The 19,099-nt window shown below is 43.3% G+C and overlaps 1 protein-coding gene across 1 annotated transcript in view; it reads right to left on the reverse strand.

Moving 5' to 3' along the window:
* The window catches only part of MB21D2 (Mab-21 domain containing 2), a 110,746-nt gene extending 95,220 nt beyond the window's left edge, over positions 1–15,526 (reverse strand). The window contains exon 1 of the mRNA XM_045539945.1: positions 14,900–15,526. Coding sequence (XP_045395901.1) covers positions 14,900–15,110 — 211 coding nt within the window. The 5' untranslated portion in view covers positions 15,111–15,526. The remainder of the gene's footprint in view (positions 1–14,899) is intronic.
* Between the last annotated feature and the right edge of the window lie 3,573 nt (positions 15,527–19,099).

Here is a 19,099-nt window from a genome sequence, read left to right on the forward strand (position 1 = left end):
TAGAAGGCCCCTTGAGTAGAATTTGACCTGTTCTGGGGTAGCCTGAAAGGTATCCTCAGGAAGTGATGATCTGATTGAGCTGAGATCTCATGGATCAGCAAGAGTTAATGAGGTGTGTGTAGGTGTGGTGAGATGGGGCATTCCAGCAAAGGCCTTGGGGGACAGGTGGGGAGGGCTGGGTGGGAGATTGTGGTATATTCAAAGACCTGAGAGAGTAAGAGCCTCTGAGATTTGAGGACAAGGTTGAGGAAGCCATAGGAGACAGAGCATTGAGGCCTTCTAGTCATGTTCAGAATGTCTGTGTTTTTACCTCAACATATAGCACAGTGTCAGTACTTCAGACAGTGCCTATCTCATAGCGGGTGTACAAGAAATGTATGGTAAAACTAAAGTGGTTGCAGGAGATGAAACTAGTGACATAGGCAGGAGCTGGGTCTCCAAGGGGCTTGTAAAATAAACAAAGGAGTTTGAACTTTATATGAGGAATGGTGGGCTGCCCCTAAAGGGTTTAGGCATACTTAAAAGATGACTTGGTATGGAAAACAGATTGAAAGGATGCAGGACTGGAAGCAGAAAACCCAGTGAAGAGATTATTGCAACAATCCAAGAAACAGATGGTAGTGGCCTGGCCTAGCATGGTGGAATGGAGAGAAGAAAACAGAGGCCAAAGAAGAAAGCAGAACTTATAGGACTTAGTTCCTTTTCAGATTTAGGGTGGGGAGTAGCCGAGAATGGCTGCCAAGTTCCTGTCTCCAGCACCTTGGTGAATGGTAGCGTGGCTGACTGAGAAGGAGCAGGTTTAGAGCACAAAGTCACTTTGAACATTCAACTTACGTCACCTATGGGTCATCCAAGTAGAATTGCCAAAGAGGCAGTCAAGAGGTCTGAGCTGAGACCGAAGCTTGGGAAACTGCAGCACAGAGATAGAAATGGCACTTTAAGATAGATCAGTGAAAGTGCTGAGTTTGGACAAAGGGATACAATCCATCCTTTACATGGAGATGGAGAGGATGGGGAAAACCAAGAATATGTTGCCACGGAAGCCAAGGGAAGGAAGAGTTTAGAGGAGAGATTAGTTAGCAGTGTCAAGCTAGAGAAGGAATACCAAGTCATAGTTCCACTTTCTGGTTAGTTTGTTCATTTGGCAGGTTGCTTTTCCTTCACGGTATTGATCATAATCTGTAAAGCTTTTGTCCCCATTGTCCATCTCCTCCTAAGACTATAGTATAAACAACATGAAGGTCTGTTCCCCCACTGTATTACTACAACCCAGTAGAAGACGTGTCACGCAAAGGGTCTCCAAGGTCTCTGTTGAAGAAATCTGTGAAGAAGAAATACAGGAATGCTTAAGGAAGGAATCAGCATTGCAGGAGAAACTGCAGATGGAAAGAGCAGCAATAAAACCCAGGAGAAAGGGCTGAGATGTCAGAGAGGATGGGGTAGGCTTGGTTGGTCTTGGATGACACAGAGACAGTCAGTAGATCATTTCCCATTAATCCCCTTTCCCAAGAACCAGAGAGTAAAAATTGCTCTCCGATGAGTTTCTGCATTGCCCAGATGGATTCACTACTCTAGGACGTTTCCATTCCTACTAAAATGTTATTGCCAGAAAACCATGAGTAAATAGGCTGGGAATGAGGATTTCAATTCCGCTCTTCTACATCACGAGCACCAGGATCTCAAGAAGCTATTTCATCCCAGTGACTGATTTTGTAGCATAACGTCAATTGCTCCAGTGCTTTAAGACAAATCAATTCACAAACATCTGCCCTTAGAAAGCAAGGAAACTGGATGGGGGTTATTTACATTAATAAATAATCAGTCACTCTAAGTCACTGTAAGAGTGACTTTACAGCACTAAAGAAACATGCCTTAGTTTACATAAAACCCAATTCAATTTATAAATTTTAATTTCAAACTAAACCTCTTAAAAATACATTTGAAGATTTGCTCCCCATTATCCCCACAATGATAGACTACATTAACTATGTCCTAATTAAATGTTCTAAATCTGGAATGAAACCCACTGGGGAGTGGGGGAAACCTGCATCTTCATAAGACTGTCCTAATTTACTTAGCATCAAGGGCCCAGTTGACCTTTACACACTCTTAAATCAATCGATTAGCAGGGACACACCTTCATACTTTCAAAATGAGGATGCTGTGGTGGATAGCATGAGATTTCATACAAAGGACTTTTCAATAAACAAAAACCACAAGCATCAAAAGAATGTCTGTCCTGAGGGCTGCCAAGGAAGGCCAAAGGATAGAATAAAGAGACAGGACCAGGAGGCAGAACCGTATTAGCAACTGGCTCCCAGGACAGCAAAACCACTATCTTTCCCACTCTGCCCTCTATCCCCTCACTGCCATTCTCTCCCTCAGTGTTTGGCACCACCTCACGTTTGTATGCCAGCAACCACACAGAACCCAGCATGGGCATCTGTGGGAAGGTGCAAGGAGGGAAGGAGCCAGACTGTGTAAGTTTGAATCCAGCCTACGGCACTAGCTTAAGCAAGGGATTTCGCAGCTTTAGTTCTGTATCTGTAAAGTGGGGATGGTAACAGTAGCCTCCTGATAGGACTGTTGTGAGGATTAAATGGGTTAATAATTATAAAGCACTTGGAACAATGCCTGGCAAATAGTACAGAACAGTTTCCCAATTTTGGCATTATCATTACCACCATTACTGTTTGACCTTGAGCCAATCACTGTTCACCGTGGAGTTAAGTTTCCCCGTCAGTAAAATGATGGGGTTGGATGACCTGATCTCAGGAAGATCCTCACTGGCTTGACTCCTCCGTAATTCTTTGAATCCTATTTACAACTCTCTAATCCTCCTAAGGCTCTGAGCTCTAAGACCAGCAACAGGAAGTGAAGGTTACGCTGGTTTTCCCTCAGGTCCCAGACGTGTACCAGCCCTGGAGCTTCAACTCCTCCCAGCCACAGGCTGGTCCAGGAGTCCAGGGTCCAGCCTACAAGCCTTCCTTATTATGGATACTAACTGTTCAGAGATCAAAATATTCATCGTGCTACTCAAAGTTGTCCAAAAAGCACAAGCATACGAAAAGGACACACACACTTCAGAGGAAAGAAACCAGAGAGACAAGGTACAATCAAAAGACCAAAGCACACATGACAGACCAAAAATACACTCTAACCATGAGAGTATTTATTTAGCGTCCTTCCTCTAACAGCAATTAAGAGAACTTCAAACTACAAGGTGGCTTTGTAGCAGGGAAAATTTTCCCTGCCTTGAGGCATACCCTCTCAAAGTGACTTCCCCTCCTCTTCCAAGCCAGTATTCTTCCCTGGGGAGCAGAAGCTATGGGAGTCCAGTGTCTCAGGAGCAAACACCTTTCTCTGAAAGCAGTTAATTACCCAACGTTTACTTAACCACCATTCTGCCCGAAAGTAAAATGAGTGTTCAGGATGACCAGGCCCCCTTCCCTTCTGCCCTCAGTGTCCATGTCTGTAAAATGGAGGATGAGGGAAGCCAAGCCACCTAATTTTCAAGTTTCCTAGCAGCATTAAAGTTGTAGGAATCTGCTGTCTGTCATGATTTCCAATTTGCACAGGAAAGGGGTTTTTAAAAAATTTTTAAATGAGGTTTAAAAAAAAAGGTCATTGTTATTTCCTATTTTCTGCCTAAAGGTAGACCTCTTGGGTTCAAATCCCAGTTCTACTAGTAGCTCTGACTTTGGGCAAATTACTTAATCTCTCTGTGCCTCAGATTTCCCACCAGCAAAATACGGATAATAGTACCTTCCTCATAGTGTTGTTGTTAGGATTGATCTAGTTAATATATATAAAGCATAAAATACTTAGAACTATGCCTAGAACACAGTAAACATTATTTTGGTATGGTTATCATTATTTACAAAGTCACATGGTTTTTTTATTCAAAGAGAAAATTTATTTGGAAGACAGCATGCAAGGACATATATACACACAGAGCAGGCAGGCAGAAAATCTGGGTTCTAGTCATGACTGCCCCAAACTAGCTGTATGCTTGCTGATAAAGTACTGCCCCTCTGTGGGCCTCAGTTTCCAGAGCAGACAGAATAAGAATTTCCCTGAAAGTATGTAGCTCAGAAGTGATATACTGACAGCCAGTGTTCTATTCAACCACAGATTTAAACCCTTTGATATTTTTTCGGAAAATTGATTTCATTCTCAATATTTAAAAATCTGGAGATTTTTCATAAAAATTCAAAATATCCAAAGTTCTATCAGCCCTGGACCCTCAGCAGTGGTTCTTAAAGTGCAGTCCCTCAACCAGCAGCAGCTGCATCACCTGGAAACTTATCAGAAATGCAAATTCTCATGCTCCATCCCAGACCTACAGAATCAGAGACTCTGGATGTGAGTGCTGGCCATCTGTGTCTTAACAAGTAGGAGACTGATACACACTGAAGTTCAAGAACCACTGCCGCAGAAGAACAACTGGAAGGTGGTAAAGAGCAGTGGGCCCCATCAGACAAGAGAGGCGGGAGGTGATCTCTGTTCACCATTGTACACCCTCCTCCCTGTGGTCTCTGACTGACACTGAGGACTGGTCTGCATTTACCACGGCATCCACGGCACTTGGCTTCCATATCATCCACTCCCTGAGAAGGCCTCAGGCTCACCAGCTGTGATAGAGATGGACCACCTCTTCTTACAACAGGGTAATGAGCCCCCAGGTGCCGTATGCCAGTAGGACTGTATTCTTCCAAATCAGAACTGTATGAAAAGCAGACTGTGCACACCAAGGGCACAGTCGAAAGAGCAAACTGTTGAGTTTCCTTTATTAATCACAACACAATCCACACAAGCAGCTGCTATTAAGAACAGCTGCAGCTGCTAAAAGGGTGATCCCGAAGCAGCCTAGAAAAGTGCTTACAGTTGAATACCCATAACAGGCACAGGCACGTGCAGACTTGCAGTCTGTTGGCTTGGTTCTTCCTCCTAATCCTTAGTGCTTGTCTCTGGACCAGAAATCAGCCTCTTTCCATTCCCTGGCATAGGGTGGGATGGGATAGGTGAGAAGGTGATTTTTGTTTGTTTGTTTAGAATTAGTATACAATAGAGAATTGGGGTGAGCTTCAAAGGACTTGAGTTTGATCCCACTTCAATCACTTGATTATGGTTTCTTCCTATGTTAAAATAGATATAATAATAATACCTACTTCATAGGGTTGCAGTGAGGAGTAAATCAAATGATTATGCATATATTATTTTGTAAACTATGGAGGACTAGATAAAAATAAAGGCTTATTATCATCATCCTATGAAGGCTGCAGTTTGACCCATAAATCATCAAATGTAGGACTCATTGTTTCTAGTTTAGTGCTATCAAAGGTGAAATCAGAGAATCACACAGCCTCAAAGGGCCTTTTGAGGATCCGAAATCCAACTTTTCTCCCTTCCTCCCACCCCACCACCCATCCCTGAAAGCTATTAACAAGAGCCTAGCCAGAGGGTGGTCCCACCTGCAAAACCACAAACAGGATGCTCACTACAAGCCAAGGCAGGCAGCCCATTCCATCATATACCTAATCTGAACATAGACCATTCTTGTAGAGGCCAAATCAGACTTGCTGTAATTTAAGCAGCCTTAAAAGCTCCTTTCAAGTTTACCCTCCTGTTCCCATAGCCTTTAGACCTACTGGTCTGTCTACCTGGAATATGCTTTTATCCAATCTTCAGGTGGTTGGTTCATTCTTCTTCTATTAATATTTCAAATGAGTCTGCTTCAGGGAAGCCTTCTCAACCATTCTTCACTCCATCCTACCTAGGTACACACCAGCACAATGCTCTGTGCTTCTTGTGTTTTCATAGTGCACATCCCTGTTTATTTGTATGTTTACCCTTGTTAAATCCTCCAGAGAAGACAAGCTCTATGGAAGTCGTAATCTTGTTTCTGTTTTTCACCAGTCTGTGCACTCACATGGTAATTGCACCACAGTAATTACACTGCCAGGAGGTAGGCATGCCAACATATGTTGAATGAATTTATGAATTAATGAATGAATGCTTAACACCATGCTGTGCACATGGTAGACATTTAAGTACTATTAATAGTTGGAAGAAACAAAAACCTAAACCAGCCTTATACTAACTCCCACTACTGACTTGACTCAACTCACAAATATTAATAGTAATCAAGTCTTCTTGTGTTGTGGAAAAAAATAAACAAACAAATTGAACAACAGTTCCCTATGCCAGCTTTATTCAGGGCAGCACTGTCCCCAGTTATCTCTTTATCTGGAGCAGAGGGAATTCATGAAAAGGCACTTAGGTGGATAAAAAACAGATAGCTGGAGACAGGGCCTCACAAAATGGCACAATTATTACCTTAAAGAGATCACTCAGCTGGCAAGTACCTACCCAGGTCCATCATAAACATGGTCATGGGCCCTAAGAACCAGTTGGGCAAGGCCTTAAAAATCAGACCTGGAAAATGCATGTCTATAGGGCTTGTACCTAACCTACCCATTACTGTGTCAGTCAGACTCACCCACTGTATACCCTCAGCTCTGGAGGGGAGCAGAGAGGCCCAGAGGGGAACGAAACTGCCACCCTTGCCTTGTCTAAGACTACAAAATCCATGAATCACAGGGTAGAAAAGTCAATAAGCTCTTTGCAGGTGGTGTGCTCAACAGCTAGGTTGAGTCTTATGCTACAACTTAGGCTGTGACTTCAAACTAAGTCACATCACCTCCCAGAGTCTCAGTGCTCACATCTGGAAATGGAGGTTAATAGGTCCTACACAGCCTTTCTCAAAGCCTCACCTAAGGATAATACCATACCAGATGTGAATATGTATTGTGATCTAAAAGCACTGTGCAAAGTAAATGATTATTATTGATGGCGAATAATAGCAGTTTATAACAACAAAGAATTGCTACAATTTGGATCCCAGAGTAAGTATCTGAACACTTGGAGGGTGACTGATAAGCATATCAAACACCTTAATGGAAAGATAAAAGACAACTTGTGCCTGTTCTACATTCTGTACAGCCCTGAGTCTGGGCATGCCTAAGGCTCAGGAGCACCCTAAGATGCCTGGAAAAGTCAAAGTCCACAGGAAAGGAAACATTCCCATGGGTTGTGAGTCATCATTTGCTGCTCTCGGTCAACAAGCTACAGCAATCATGTTGGACATTTCTTAAATTGTCCTGGAATAAGTCTTAAGGAATATAGAAATGTAGAAAAAATTCCCCTACACCCTTCTGCCCCAAAAGAAGATAAGTCAAGATTTTCACTCCAGAAAAGATGATATAGCATAGCTTAATAGAAGAGAAAAATCATAAAGAGAGAATGTCAGAAAAGTGCTCATTTCTTAAATAGAGGCTGCAATAAGAAGCTTCACAGGGAAAAGCTCTCTTTAAAGAGTGACTCAAGTCACTTCACACTTAGTGAGCACCTATTATGTCCATGACTCCACTGGGTGCTGAAAAGATAAATAAGCCAAGGATTCTTTACAGCATGGGAAAGAATGTGCTAAGGGCCATAAAAGAGGGCCAGATACTAGAAGAACACAGAGGAGAGGCAATTTTTTTTTTCTCCTTGGAAAGATATAGGAAATCTTCATGCATCAAGAGGAATTTGAGCTGGGAGAGGAAAATAAAGCAGAGATAAGGTGTCAAAAGGCCATCTGTAGAAGCTGAAACCCTTAACTGTTTCTGTGACATGGAGCCTTTTGACAGGCTGGAGAAGCCTATGTACCCCTGCAAAAAACAGCATATTTAAGTGATATGGTAACATCACACAGGATTTCAAAGAAAATCAGTACTAAAATACAAAATGCATTATAAAAGTACATTTGTTATAGAGTACCATACATGGCTATTATTAATAATACATTAAATAAAATCTAGCAGCAAGTCTAATATCCACAATTTTTTGAGATATTTGCAATAACTGCAATGTGAAATGAAAATACCTATTGGCAACAAAAACATAGGTACTACTAATACTACTATGGTGTTCTACCTACATTTATAATGGGAGGAAATGCTATATTTCAGTTAGGGTTCATAAAAATAAAGATGTCATTTTTTTCCCCTTCAGGTTCACAGACTCCATGTTAATTGTTTCCATGGACACAGGTTAGGAAATTCTGATAGAGAAAAGAGACTAAGCAAAGGAAGAAAGTGAGAAATATGGATGTGTTATGGGACCATGTTGGACATGCAAAGGGACAGCTAGGGGGTTGCACCGAAAGGCAGGTAAAACCCTCAGAAGTCATCAATGCGTGGGTTCATCACCCCCAACTATTAAATCACAGAATGTGCTCTAAATTCCAAAATGATAGTTTATTTCGAAATAAAAGGAAATGAATGAAAGAAGCTAGAAGAACATCATTCCACAGGTTTCAAATTACACTCCTCTTTTAAACTGTGGTAGATGACAGCATACTAATAAATTTACTAAAAAAACACATATCTATCCCATATGGTCCCTGTTATGTAACTGTACATATAAGTATGTATGGTTAAAAGCATGTGTATAAATATAGATGCCTAGAAAAAGTGCACATCAAAATATTAATAGTGATTAAAATTTGCGAGTGATTTTACTCTTTGCTTTGCATTTTCCATCATTGGAAAATGGGCAAAAAGAGGCTCAAAATAGGTTAGCAGACATAGGGTAACACGTGTACCACACAGTACAAAACAGAGCTGGTACCAGAACTCAGAAATTTCCTTCTTTTAGACAATACAAAAGCTTTCAGATTCAGAACTGAATGCTCCCGAATACATAAAGCACATATAATTATTAACCCCAACTTACATACTCAGAAACTGAGGCTTAAAGTCTAAGTGACTTGTCCAAAGTCACACAGCAAATAACTGGAGAAGTCAGAGGTAGAATCTGGGTCTCCTGGCCCTCCTGGCCACAGAATGTTGTCATTGTTAGAAAGCAAGAGCTTTGCATCATCCTAACCTTAGTTAAGTCTCAGCTATGCCACTTACTTGCTGGTAAACTTGGACAAATTTCCCAGTTTTTCCAATCCTAGGGTTCTTTGTCTCAAAGTGTTATGTGTGATGATTAAATCATATAATGACGTAAAGCCCTATTACAACCTCTGACAAGAATAAACACCCTAATCTCAATCACGATGCCTCCTTGCCTCTGTCCCAGGTAGAAGGACTCCAGTATTACCTTCTAGGAGCCAGCGGACATATCTGCCCAGTAGGCTCAGCAGCTTGGTTCTAGTCTCAAGTCAACCAGAATCATGCCCATTGGCTTGGGAGCAGCACTGCTGGACAGAGAATGCACAGCATCCAGCCTAATACAGGACAGGATGTGGAAGTGCTGAGCAGCCAGTTTGGGGATCTCTAGAGATTCCGATTCAGTGGATCTGAAATGGACCCAGAGACTCTGAATTGTTAAAAAGCTTCCCATAAGAGTCAAAAGGGCTAACATTCAATGACAGTTCTCAATGTTTGACAAGAGGGAATTTAACATTTCTGTGAGTACAAAAGAGGCTCACCAATTGTGAGCAATGCCTTATCCAATGGGTGGCACAGTGAGGAATGCTGGGAAGATGTGGGATTGTCAGCAGTTCTAGCTAGGGCTCTCCTGTCAAGAATGAAGGGCAGCAACTGCCAGGAACCATGGAGGGAGAATTGAAATCAATGCAAACTAGTATGAAAACAAATGTTTAGAGGGATCCCCTTGCCCTAGATACATGACATTTTCACAGCTGGAACAAACTTCAGAGATTATCTTGTCCACTATGCAGATATTGCACATAAGTAGCTACAACTCTAAGGAACTTACCAAGCACTTGGAGGCCCACAAAGCAACAATTCACAATAAATTCCCACAATAAATATTGCTCAGTGAATTCCTTAAAAGGAAAGTGGCAAACACTGCAAAGATAGGACTTCATCATGGCCTACTCTGGAGATATAGAAAGTCCCAAGGCCAGGCACGGTGGCTCACACCTGTAATCAGAGCACTTTGGGAGGCCAAGGCAGGAGGATTGCTTGAGCCTAGGAGTCCGAGACCAGTGTGGACTACATAGCAAGACCCCATCTCTACAAAAAATATAAAAAATTAGCCAGGTGCACTGTGTGCCTGTAGTCCCATCTACTTTGGGAGGCTCAGGCAGGAGGATCATTTGAGCCCAGGAGTTCCAGGCTGCAGTGAGCTATGATCAGGCCACTGCACTCTAGCATGGGTGATAGAGTAAGACCCTATCTCTAAAAAAAACAAAAAATGAAAGTACCTAAAAATATGGTAGACCCAGAAACAGAAGAACCACACCACAAGTTTAAAACTTGGAAGCAGCCATGTGGGTATTTATTGGCCTGGGAGCAGATAATAGTCAGCAAACTATTTTCCTAGAGTTGGTGGGCAAAGGAAAAGGGGGAGCAGTCCTCAAAGACCCTTATAAATTTTTCAAAATTTTTGCTCACCATTTTGTCCTCAGAACCCTGCACGCTGCCTGGCAAACACTGTTACATTCAAGTATTTGTTGAATGCCTGAAAGAAAGAACGAAAGAAAGGAAGAGACAGAGACAGATAGGCAGATGAAAAGAAATTATCCCTCCTACAGACTAAGCAGTAGTATTTTCTAGGAAGTGGGACCTTTTAGTTATCTGATCCAAAAGTAATGGAAACTGATTGCTAGTACAGTGAAAGGAACATGAACTTTTTAGTTAGAAATATTTGGGTTCAAACTCAAACTTGGCATAAGTATATGACCTCTTTGAGCCTCAGTGTTTCATATTTTAAAAAGGGTAACACCGCCTACTTCACCTCCAAAATAGGCATGATGATACTTCTCCTTATGACGTTGTGGGAAGATTAAATCAGCTATAGATTCATGCAAAGTCGTTAGTACCACGGCCAGCACATAGTATGAGCTGAACAAATGGCAATGCATGTTGGAATTAATCATGCCTCCTACAGCCAGAGTCAATATCCTCCTAAGCTGCCCCAATTGTACTCCACAGTTCTTTCTGATGCCAAGCTGCAGAAATAATTCCAGTTTAAGTTCACTAGATTTTCTAATAAAGTACATTTCTTTAAATAAACAATAAAATCATGTATACACTCCTTTTCAGTTAACAAAGTAATTTTGCATTCAGAGGTTAATTCTGAAATGATGCATTATTGTTATCCATGCTTAATAGATGAAACAACTAATACCACACAGCCAGCAAGAAGCAGACTGGCACTGGCACTACAGATTTTAACATTTCGCTATAATGACCATGATTTTCTCAATCAAAAATTCTAATAGGTGATCTTATTATGGAATAAAATCAGACTGGTGCAGAAATGGAACTCAGACTGATGCAGAAATCAGATGCTACTTGTATTATGCTAATATTTAGCTGGAATCAGAAACAAAATCCTGAAAGAAGAAGTAATTTTTTAAAAACAAAGCCCCTCCTCTGGATTTCATGCATCCATTCCTAATAGTCTCAAGTAGGAGATGAAGAACATGTTTTAGAGTAAGACTGACCTGAGTTTTAGTAACATCTCTACCATTTCATATCAAGCTTCCTAACCCCTGTAAATTCCAACATCCTCTCCTATTTAATGGGGAAGCAATACCTACTCAAAAGGCTATGTGAAATTTTTGGCCCTGAGAAGGTGATTAGTATATGATTAACTACTCTAATAATCATGCCATGGTACCAACCACTTGGTCTGTAGGCTAGGTGACTGCTTGTCTCCTCCTCCAGCATCTGCATACCCCCGTTCTGCATCTGTTCAATGGGGACACAACCAGCCTTCATCCAACCTCACCAGGGAATGAAGATAACAAAAGAGCTGGCAGAGACATTATGCAAATACCAAATATTATTAAAACATTAATGAACTCTGGCAATTTCCCTGAATTTTGATAAATGATGTTTATTATGCATTGCCAGCCTCTCACATAATTTGGGCTCTCAAATATTAACTAGATAATAACAGCAATCATTCTCCTAAAAGACCAAGGTATAGAGAAATAAGGAGTGAATCTAGATGACTCCAGCTAACACCTGTCTCCAAAGCATCAGAATTTCCATGCAAAGAACAGCAGTACAGATCACAAAGATCACAATAACCACCAGCAGGCTCAGATCAACCCCACAGCCTGTGCAGAATCCTGCTTTGATAGGACAGTGAGGTGTCTTGGTGCTGACAGGTCATTGATTACGACAACTGTCTGCCACCCTTCTGCTCTTCTGTGTAAAATTGCCTCCAAACTAGACAAAATAAAAAGGGTCTGGGAAGCTAGAGAGGCTTCAGTCCAGACTAATAATCTTATACAGAAGGACAGTGGCATGCCCCCCACCCTCCATCAACCAACTGCCTGAAACCAGAGGCAGCAGCATTACCTTAACTTCATTAAAGAGGCTTGTACCCAATTCCTTGGCACTTCATTCCCTATCAGAGGATAATGTTCTTAAGCTGCCGACAATCCTCAGGTACAGCTCAGATGCAGAACAAAGCCAAGAGCACCTGCCCCCTACAACTCCCAGAAATGAGGGCCTGGTGTCACCCAAGTGACACCCTAACAAGCTGGGGGTCATTTAGACATCTGGTTCCCATATTCTTTAAAGAACCAAGGCTGTGGCAAGTGAAACAAAGTGTACAAAAAGAGATCTTGTTTTTTAAAAAGCCAAGCAAAAATCTGCTTTAGAAAAAGTAAAACCACACTGGGACCCTTGCTGTCGCCAAACCTTCACTCATCTAGAGCAGCCGGCACCTCATGAACGGGAAGTGAGGAACGCACAAATGAATGCAGCACCACACACAGGCAAGCTCATTTCACCATCTGCCTTCTAGTGTCCAGAGGGGCAAAAGGCTTAAATGACACTCTCCTGAATTTTCTCTCCTGCAGGTGGAAATACCAAATTCCCAGGGGGCAAGAAAGACTTCTCTTGCAAGGTCAACTGGATAAAAAGGAATAGAAGCAAATCTGGTTTACCTGTCAACACAATGCCACCCATGCCATTAAACACATGTGTAAATTAAGCACCCTAGAATAATCTGCCCTTTTATATTTAGATAAAGGCTTTGCTAATTCAGTGTATCAGCTGTGGGGTTAGCATAAAAGTTCCTAATGAGCCAGGCACCTAAACTTACCGCTCCCCATACTCTCCCATTTTCTAACCCTTACTGGTTGTGACCCAGTCCAATACCTTTCTCTGGTGAATGACCTAGGGCAAGAACCCACAGCACTGATGTGGGGGCTGTAATAACACAATGGCACACTTCCATTATTTATGCCAAAGAGAAGGGCTATGATTAAGCAACATAAATAACTGCCCCAGCTTTCTATGTGTGGCCCCACCTTTCTGACAATTACTGTGGTGGTTTTCAGATCTAGAAGCTTTGTAAACTTTGCAGATTTTAAGCTTCCCTCGGAAAGCTCACTTCCCACTAGGTTACATATTAAAAAAAAAACATTTAATTCATCTAAATAGTTGAATGATCAAATATCTCAACAAAGAGTTTTTCAACCCAATACACAATCTAGGATACACTTGGAGAGTATGGAACAAAAGGTTAAAGCCAGCCAAGATTTTTAACATGCTTCATCCAACTTCCTAAAGCATTAAACTACCGGCGGACACACGTTCAATTTGTATCACCCCCCACTTGGTGGGGAGTTGGGGGAAGAAACCCTAGAGGGAAGAAGGTATCCCAGGACAGAACCAGCAGCAGATAGCCGGCTGAAATACAAAATACAAGTAGACTGCAGGAGGAAGGCAAAACCTGTGTCTTCCTCTGGCCAAAAGACCTTTTCCAATCAGATTTTTCAATACCTGGAAAATTGGCTAAAGATGTATCTATCTGTAGAGCGCACACAGAGACACGCGTTAGAGCAGCGCTACACCCGAGTACCAGTTCTGCGGAATGTTAACGACGGGCCACGTACTGCATGACAGCCAGGGTTCCACTGGTGGAGCCATAAGCTACATCCAATGCTCCCATCAGCGGACACTCATACAACACCTCAGTAGCAAAAATCCCGACGGCAAGACACCTGGGGAGGGGTGGGCTCGGTCTCTCGCGCCCAGCTCAAATTACTTTCCTCTTTCAGGACTCATAGGTGAGAGGCTGGGATATGGGAGTGGGCGGCGTATTTCTAACCCCGGACTTCTGGCTTGGGAACTCTGGCCGCCTCTCTTGGCCGGCGCTAAGATTATACACAAAGAGGAGAGGGCAGACGCTCCTTAGCAGCCAGAGCTGGGTGCCCGGTCATTTCTGAGCTGGGAATTAGGAATTCCGAGGTCAGCAAGAACCCCAGGGAAGCTCCGGAAATGCTTCCGATCGCTTCAAAGGGAAGTCAATTTGCAAACCAAAGTTGCAGGAACTCCGGGCGCCCAGACTACTTCAGCGGGTTACAACGGAACACCCAACAAGTTTGGCCACCGGGGGCTTGGCATGACAGCGCCGCGCCGCCAGACGAGAGAAGCAACTTGTCGCTCGGGCCCGGAGCCAGAGCCCCGAGCTCTCTCCGCACCCAAGACCCGGCTCTGGGAAAGCTCAGGTCTGAGCCTCCGGGAGCCGCGTCCTTTAATTGAAAGGCGCCTCCGGTTCTCACCTGGACAGCGCTGCTTCCAGGGGCTTCCCCCGACAGTGAAACGTTGCACCGCGAACACCTCACCTGCCTACCCGCCCCTGGCGGCTGAGAAATTAACAAAAGAACAAGCGAACTGGGGGAAAGGGAGACCCGGCGCAAAGTACAGTAAGGAGGGGAGGGCAGGCAGCCGGCTTGCGGCGGAGAGACGAGGCAAGAGGCGGAACAGAGCTCGCTTATACCCCAAGCACCCGACTCTGGGAAGGAAACCGAGAAGGAAAGAGCTCGAAAAGGGGGAATGGGTTCTGTACTCCGCTTCCCATCTCTCTCTCTCACACACGCACACACACCTCCCCCTTCTCTCCTTCTTACCCAGCATGGAAAAGATGAAATCCTTGGCTGTGTGGATCTCCAGCGCTCTCTGGTCGTCGTATTCCCGCTGGTCGTGCTTCGTAAATTCTTGGATGAGTTTGTTCAATTCCTCCACCCGGGCTCCCGACCTGAAATCCAGCTCCGGGAACGTAGGCTTGTTGTTACAGCCCAGGGAGGCTGCCTTGCTGGCGGTGGGAGCCGCCATCTTCATGCAAAACGCGCCGAGTAGCAGCTCCGCGGTAGCCGCGGCACCCACCCCCGCCCCCCACCCCGCCCCCCGGGGCCTCCTCCCCTCGCCGGCTCCCGGGCTGTGGCCCCGGCCCGTGGGCGGGCTGGCGGGCGCTCCCCCGCTCCGTGCGCTCCGGGCTCCGGGAGGAGCTGGACTGCAGCGAGGGTGCGTGTGTGGCCCCGACACCCTTTTCTCTGGCCCCACGCCCGTCCCGATGCTGCGCGTCCCTGCTCTCCCCTGGCCCTCGCTGGCAGCGACGACAGCGGTCGTGGAGCCGACCGTAGCCTCCCCCCGGGGCGAGGAAAGTGAAGTGGAAACAATGTGAAATTCACCAGCTCAGAAATCAACAAGCTGCCGGCTCCCGTGTTACGGAGCCAGCACCAGCGTCCGCATTTAAAGGGACAGCGCACCCAGTGGAAGGAAAAATAAATAAATGACAGAGGTCTGCGCGCCTATGCCACTTGCCAATGTGTACTCGGGAAGACGTGCGAGGTGTGGACAGATTTTTTTCTTCAGCGCTCACCCCACCCCCCTTTCGGGGCAGGGCTTGCCAAGCGCATTCAAGAAGGGAGTCTTCCTCTGTCTGATTTTAAGGGCGGTGTCCTGGGCTAGGACATAACATCTCTATGCGCGCGTTTCCTTCTCTATCCCAAGAACTCTAATACCTTTACATGGTGAAGGAAACTGCCTTGAGGAATATGAAACCTATCTTCTGCCCCTTTTTGGCATAGATTGCCAAGCATGATAGGATTAATCACATCAAAAAGAGGGTGCACAACTCGCCCAGTATAGATACTCCCATTAACCGCTAAAGTGTCCCTATCTTTGCCCTAGGTAATTAATTTACCTGCTTATTCAACTTAACATATAATGAGTTAATGAGTTCTAAACTACTCTAATATAAGGATAAGGAAACTAAAGGGTGGGTGTGGGGGAGGGGAACAGAATGAATTGCCCCAGGTTCCAATGAATGTTGAATGAGGAGATGAAAATTCTCTCATTCAACAGATACAATTTGAGTCCCCACTATTTGCCAGAGGGAGTGCCAGAATCTGGATGGACAGTGAGAAGCCAAAGGACATGGTCCCTACAATGGAGTTAGGCTTACAAAACAAGGCAGATTCAATCTCATAGTCCTTCAGACAGAATAGAATCTCAGAGGTAATTTTAGTGTTTATGAGGTATGTGACTCAAACACTTAGGAGGCCCATCAGCTCTTAGAAACAAAGGTTATCTTCCTCCCAAATTCTCCAAAATCTGTCTTTTCTCTATCCCACTGTCCCTGATTTAGATCAGGCCTTTTCATTTTCGTACCTGGGTCCTCATGGCCAAGAATACAAATTGTTTTGTTAGACCTGGAAGGAAATCCAAGGAAGGAATGCCACGCCTTCCCCTGTAAAACGGGAATAATAATAATTCCTGTTTCACAGGTTGTTTTAAGGATTACATGAGATAAAGCAGGACCAGCAGTTAGTACAATGACTGACATAATAAGTAAGTATGTAATAGAAGTTAGCTATTATCAGCTTCTACTATTGTTGTTATGAACTTAATTCCTTCCCCTTTCTACAATCTAATCTCCACATTGTTGCCACGGTGATCTTTACAAAACACAGATTTGGCTACTGACATCCCCCGGGAATTCTTCTCCTCTTTCTTTCTTTCTCAACTTTATACCAAAGCCGATTCTGTATCTGTCTTTACCTTAAAGCATCTCCAGGACATTCTTCCTAAGGAACCTCCACTGTACCATTTTAGAAGCGTTCATATGATGCTGATTAATTTTGACCTTGCTTTATTGTTGTTAATGCAAGTTTCAGACTATAAGATTCTTGGAGACAAGTACTACATGTTACTCATCTTTTTATTTCCCGCAGGATTTGGTCCTACACAAGGTCCTCTATGTTTATTGAACCAAGTAATGAGTGAAGAACTTTGATATAACCAGTTAATTTTTCTTGCTTTTGTTGTCCTTCTCTTTTTCACCCACTCAATATGAAAAAGGGGAGGATACATGCCTAGATAAATGCTAGTGCACTGATGAGAAACCTACTTCTGGCTTTTGCAGCTCTGCTCTGCCCTGACTACTCATCCTGAGAGGGTGTTGCCATTACCTGGACAGTAGTATAAGCCACGCAAGTGGTTGGCACTCCAGCACAAATTGATCCACGCCCATCTCTTAACGCTTCTGTTGTGATTCAGGCAGGTATCTGTGAGACAGCTGGCTGAGGCACAGTTATCCCATGGATCAGAATGGTTCTAGTTTACCTCCAACCTACATAGTACAATGAATTAGAAATACTTTAGACAACAAAGAAACTTTTTTGTTGTTGTTAATTTCTGAAAGCATGAATGAGGCATCACCCCTCCTTTGTTTCTACCTTTTTCTTGTGATACTTATATTCACAGAGAGACAACAGGTAGTTAGCAGGAGCTACTCTGCTTGCACATTAGTTCTGGGCCTTGGGAGTTTGAATGAGTAAATGAATAAATGGTCTCTCTGATATTCTTCATTGTCTGCTCCTGTTTCCATCAGCCAGATCAGAATTCTATGAATCCTTGACCCTCACTGAGCCTGTATGTTTACAGAAAGTAGCCAAATGATAAACGAAATACTCTTCATTGGCTTTTATAAAACTCTGATAAGATTGTATAAATATCCCTTGTTGAATTAGAATAATAGTGGAAAAAGATCAGGAATGATAATTCTCTGAATTGGTCTCTCGGGAGACTTTTAAACCTCTGGGCCCAGTGGACTGAGCTACTCAAGGGCGTGTGTTGTGTCTTTTCACCTTTGTAAACACTGCTGTAAGAAGTTCCTAGCCCATCTGATGTCCTTAATATGTTCAAATGAAAGAATAAAAGAATGAATGAATGAATACCCACCCTCAAAGTTCAGGAAGTCAGTATTTAGGTGATTTTTGCTACTATTTACATATCTCAATGTAAGCTATCCATGGTTTCTCAGTCTCATTTAAGTGTTGTTGTAAATATAAATATTTCTGCTTGAGTCTAATTAAATGCTCCATTTTCATGCCTTTTTTTCCTATGTATGTTATATGATCTAAGAGAAGGAAAGGAGATAGAGAGGAAGATGAGGCGAAAAAGAGAGAGAATAATTATTAGAAGATGTTAAAGTGTGTGTGAGCTTTGTGATAAAAATGCACCTTTCTGGCCAGGCTCAGTAGCTTATACCTGTAATCCCAGCATTTTGGGAAGCTGAGGCGGGAGATTGCTTGAGGCCAGGAGTTTGAGAACAGCCTGAGCAGCATAGCATGACTCCTTCTCTATAAATAAAAAAAATTGGCTGGGCATGATGGTGTGTGCCTGTAGTCCTAGCTATTTGTGAGGTTGAGGAAAGAGGATTGCTTGAGCCCAGGAGTTCAAGGTTCCAGTGAGCTATGATTGCACCACTGCACTCCAGCCTAGGCGACAAAGCAAGACCCTTTCTCAGAAAAAAAAGGAAAGAAAAAGAACAGAAAGAAAGAAAAGAAAAGAAAAAAGAAAAAAAAAACATTTTTAGAGTTTTGACAGATTACTCAAGAAAGGTCAAAGGAGTCTACCATCTAAATAAGCACTAAGGTAGGCTTTCCTTAGCTTGCTCCTGCAGCATCAAGCAGAACAGAGGAACTCTCTACATTTCCAAACTGCAGTCCCACTTAGAGGTTGAACTTGCCCCTGGACTCCCTCACTTCCAAATTTTATTGGCATGTGAAAGAAGTCTTCATTCTCTGGAGCTGTTTGTTGTTAAATACAGCTCTGAAGTTCTGTGGCAAACTCTCAGCCATGAATAACTGGGCTGTGCAGAGCATGTATTAAAAATAGCCAGCTCCACATCCATATGATGGATTAACAAAATATAATTTTAAACAAAGATTCTTTGGTCTGACAGAGATTTAAATAGCCCAGGCTACAAGATCTGGCCTTCTTGGGCAGCTGGATTTTCAATAAAAATCTAACAAATGGAAGTA

Source organism: Lemur catta, chromosome 1, assembly GCF_020740605.2.
Source record: "Lemur catta isolate mLemCat1 chromosome 1, mLemCat1.pri, whole genome shotgun sequence".
In the NCBI taxonomy this organism is placed as follows: Eukaryota; Metazoa; Chordata; class Mammalia; order Primates; family Lemuridae; genus Lemur; species Lemur catta.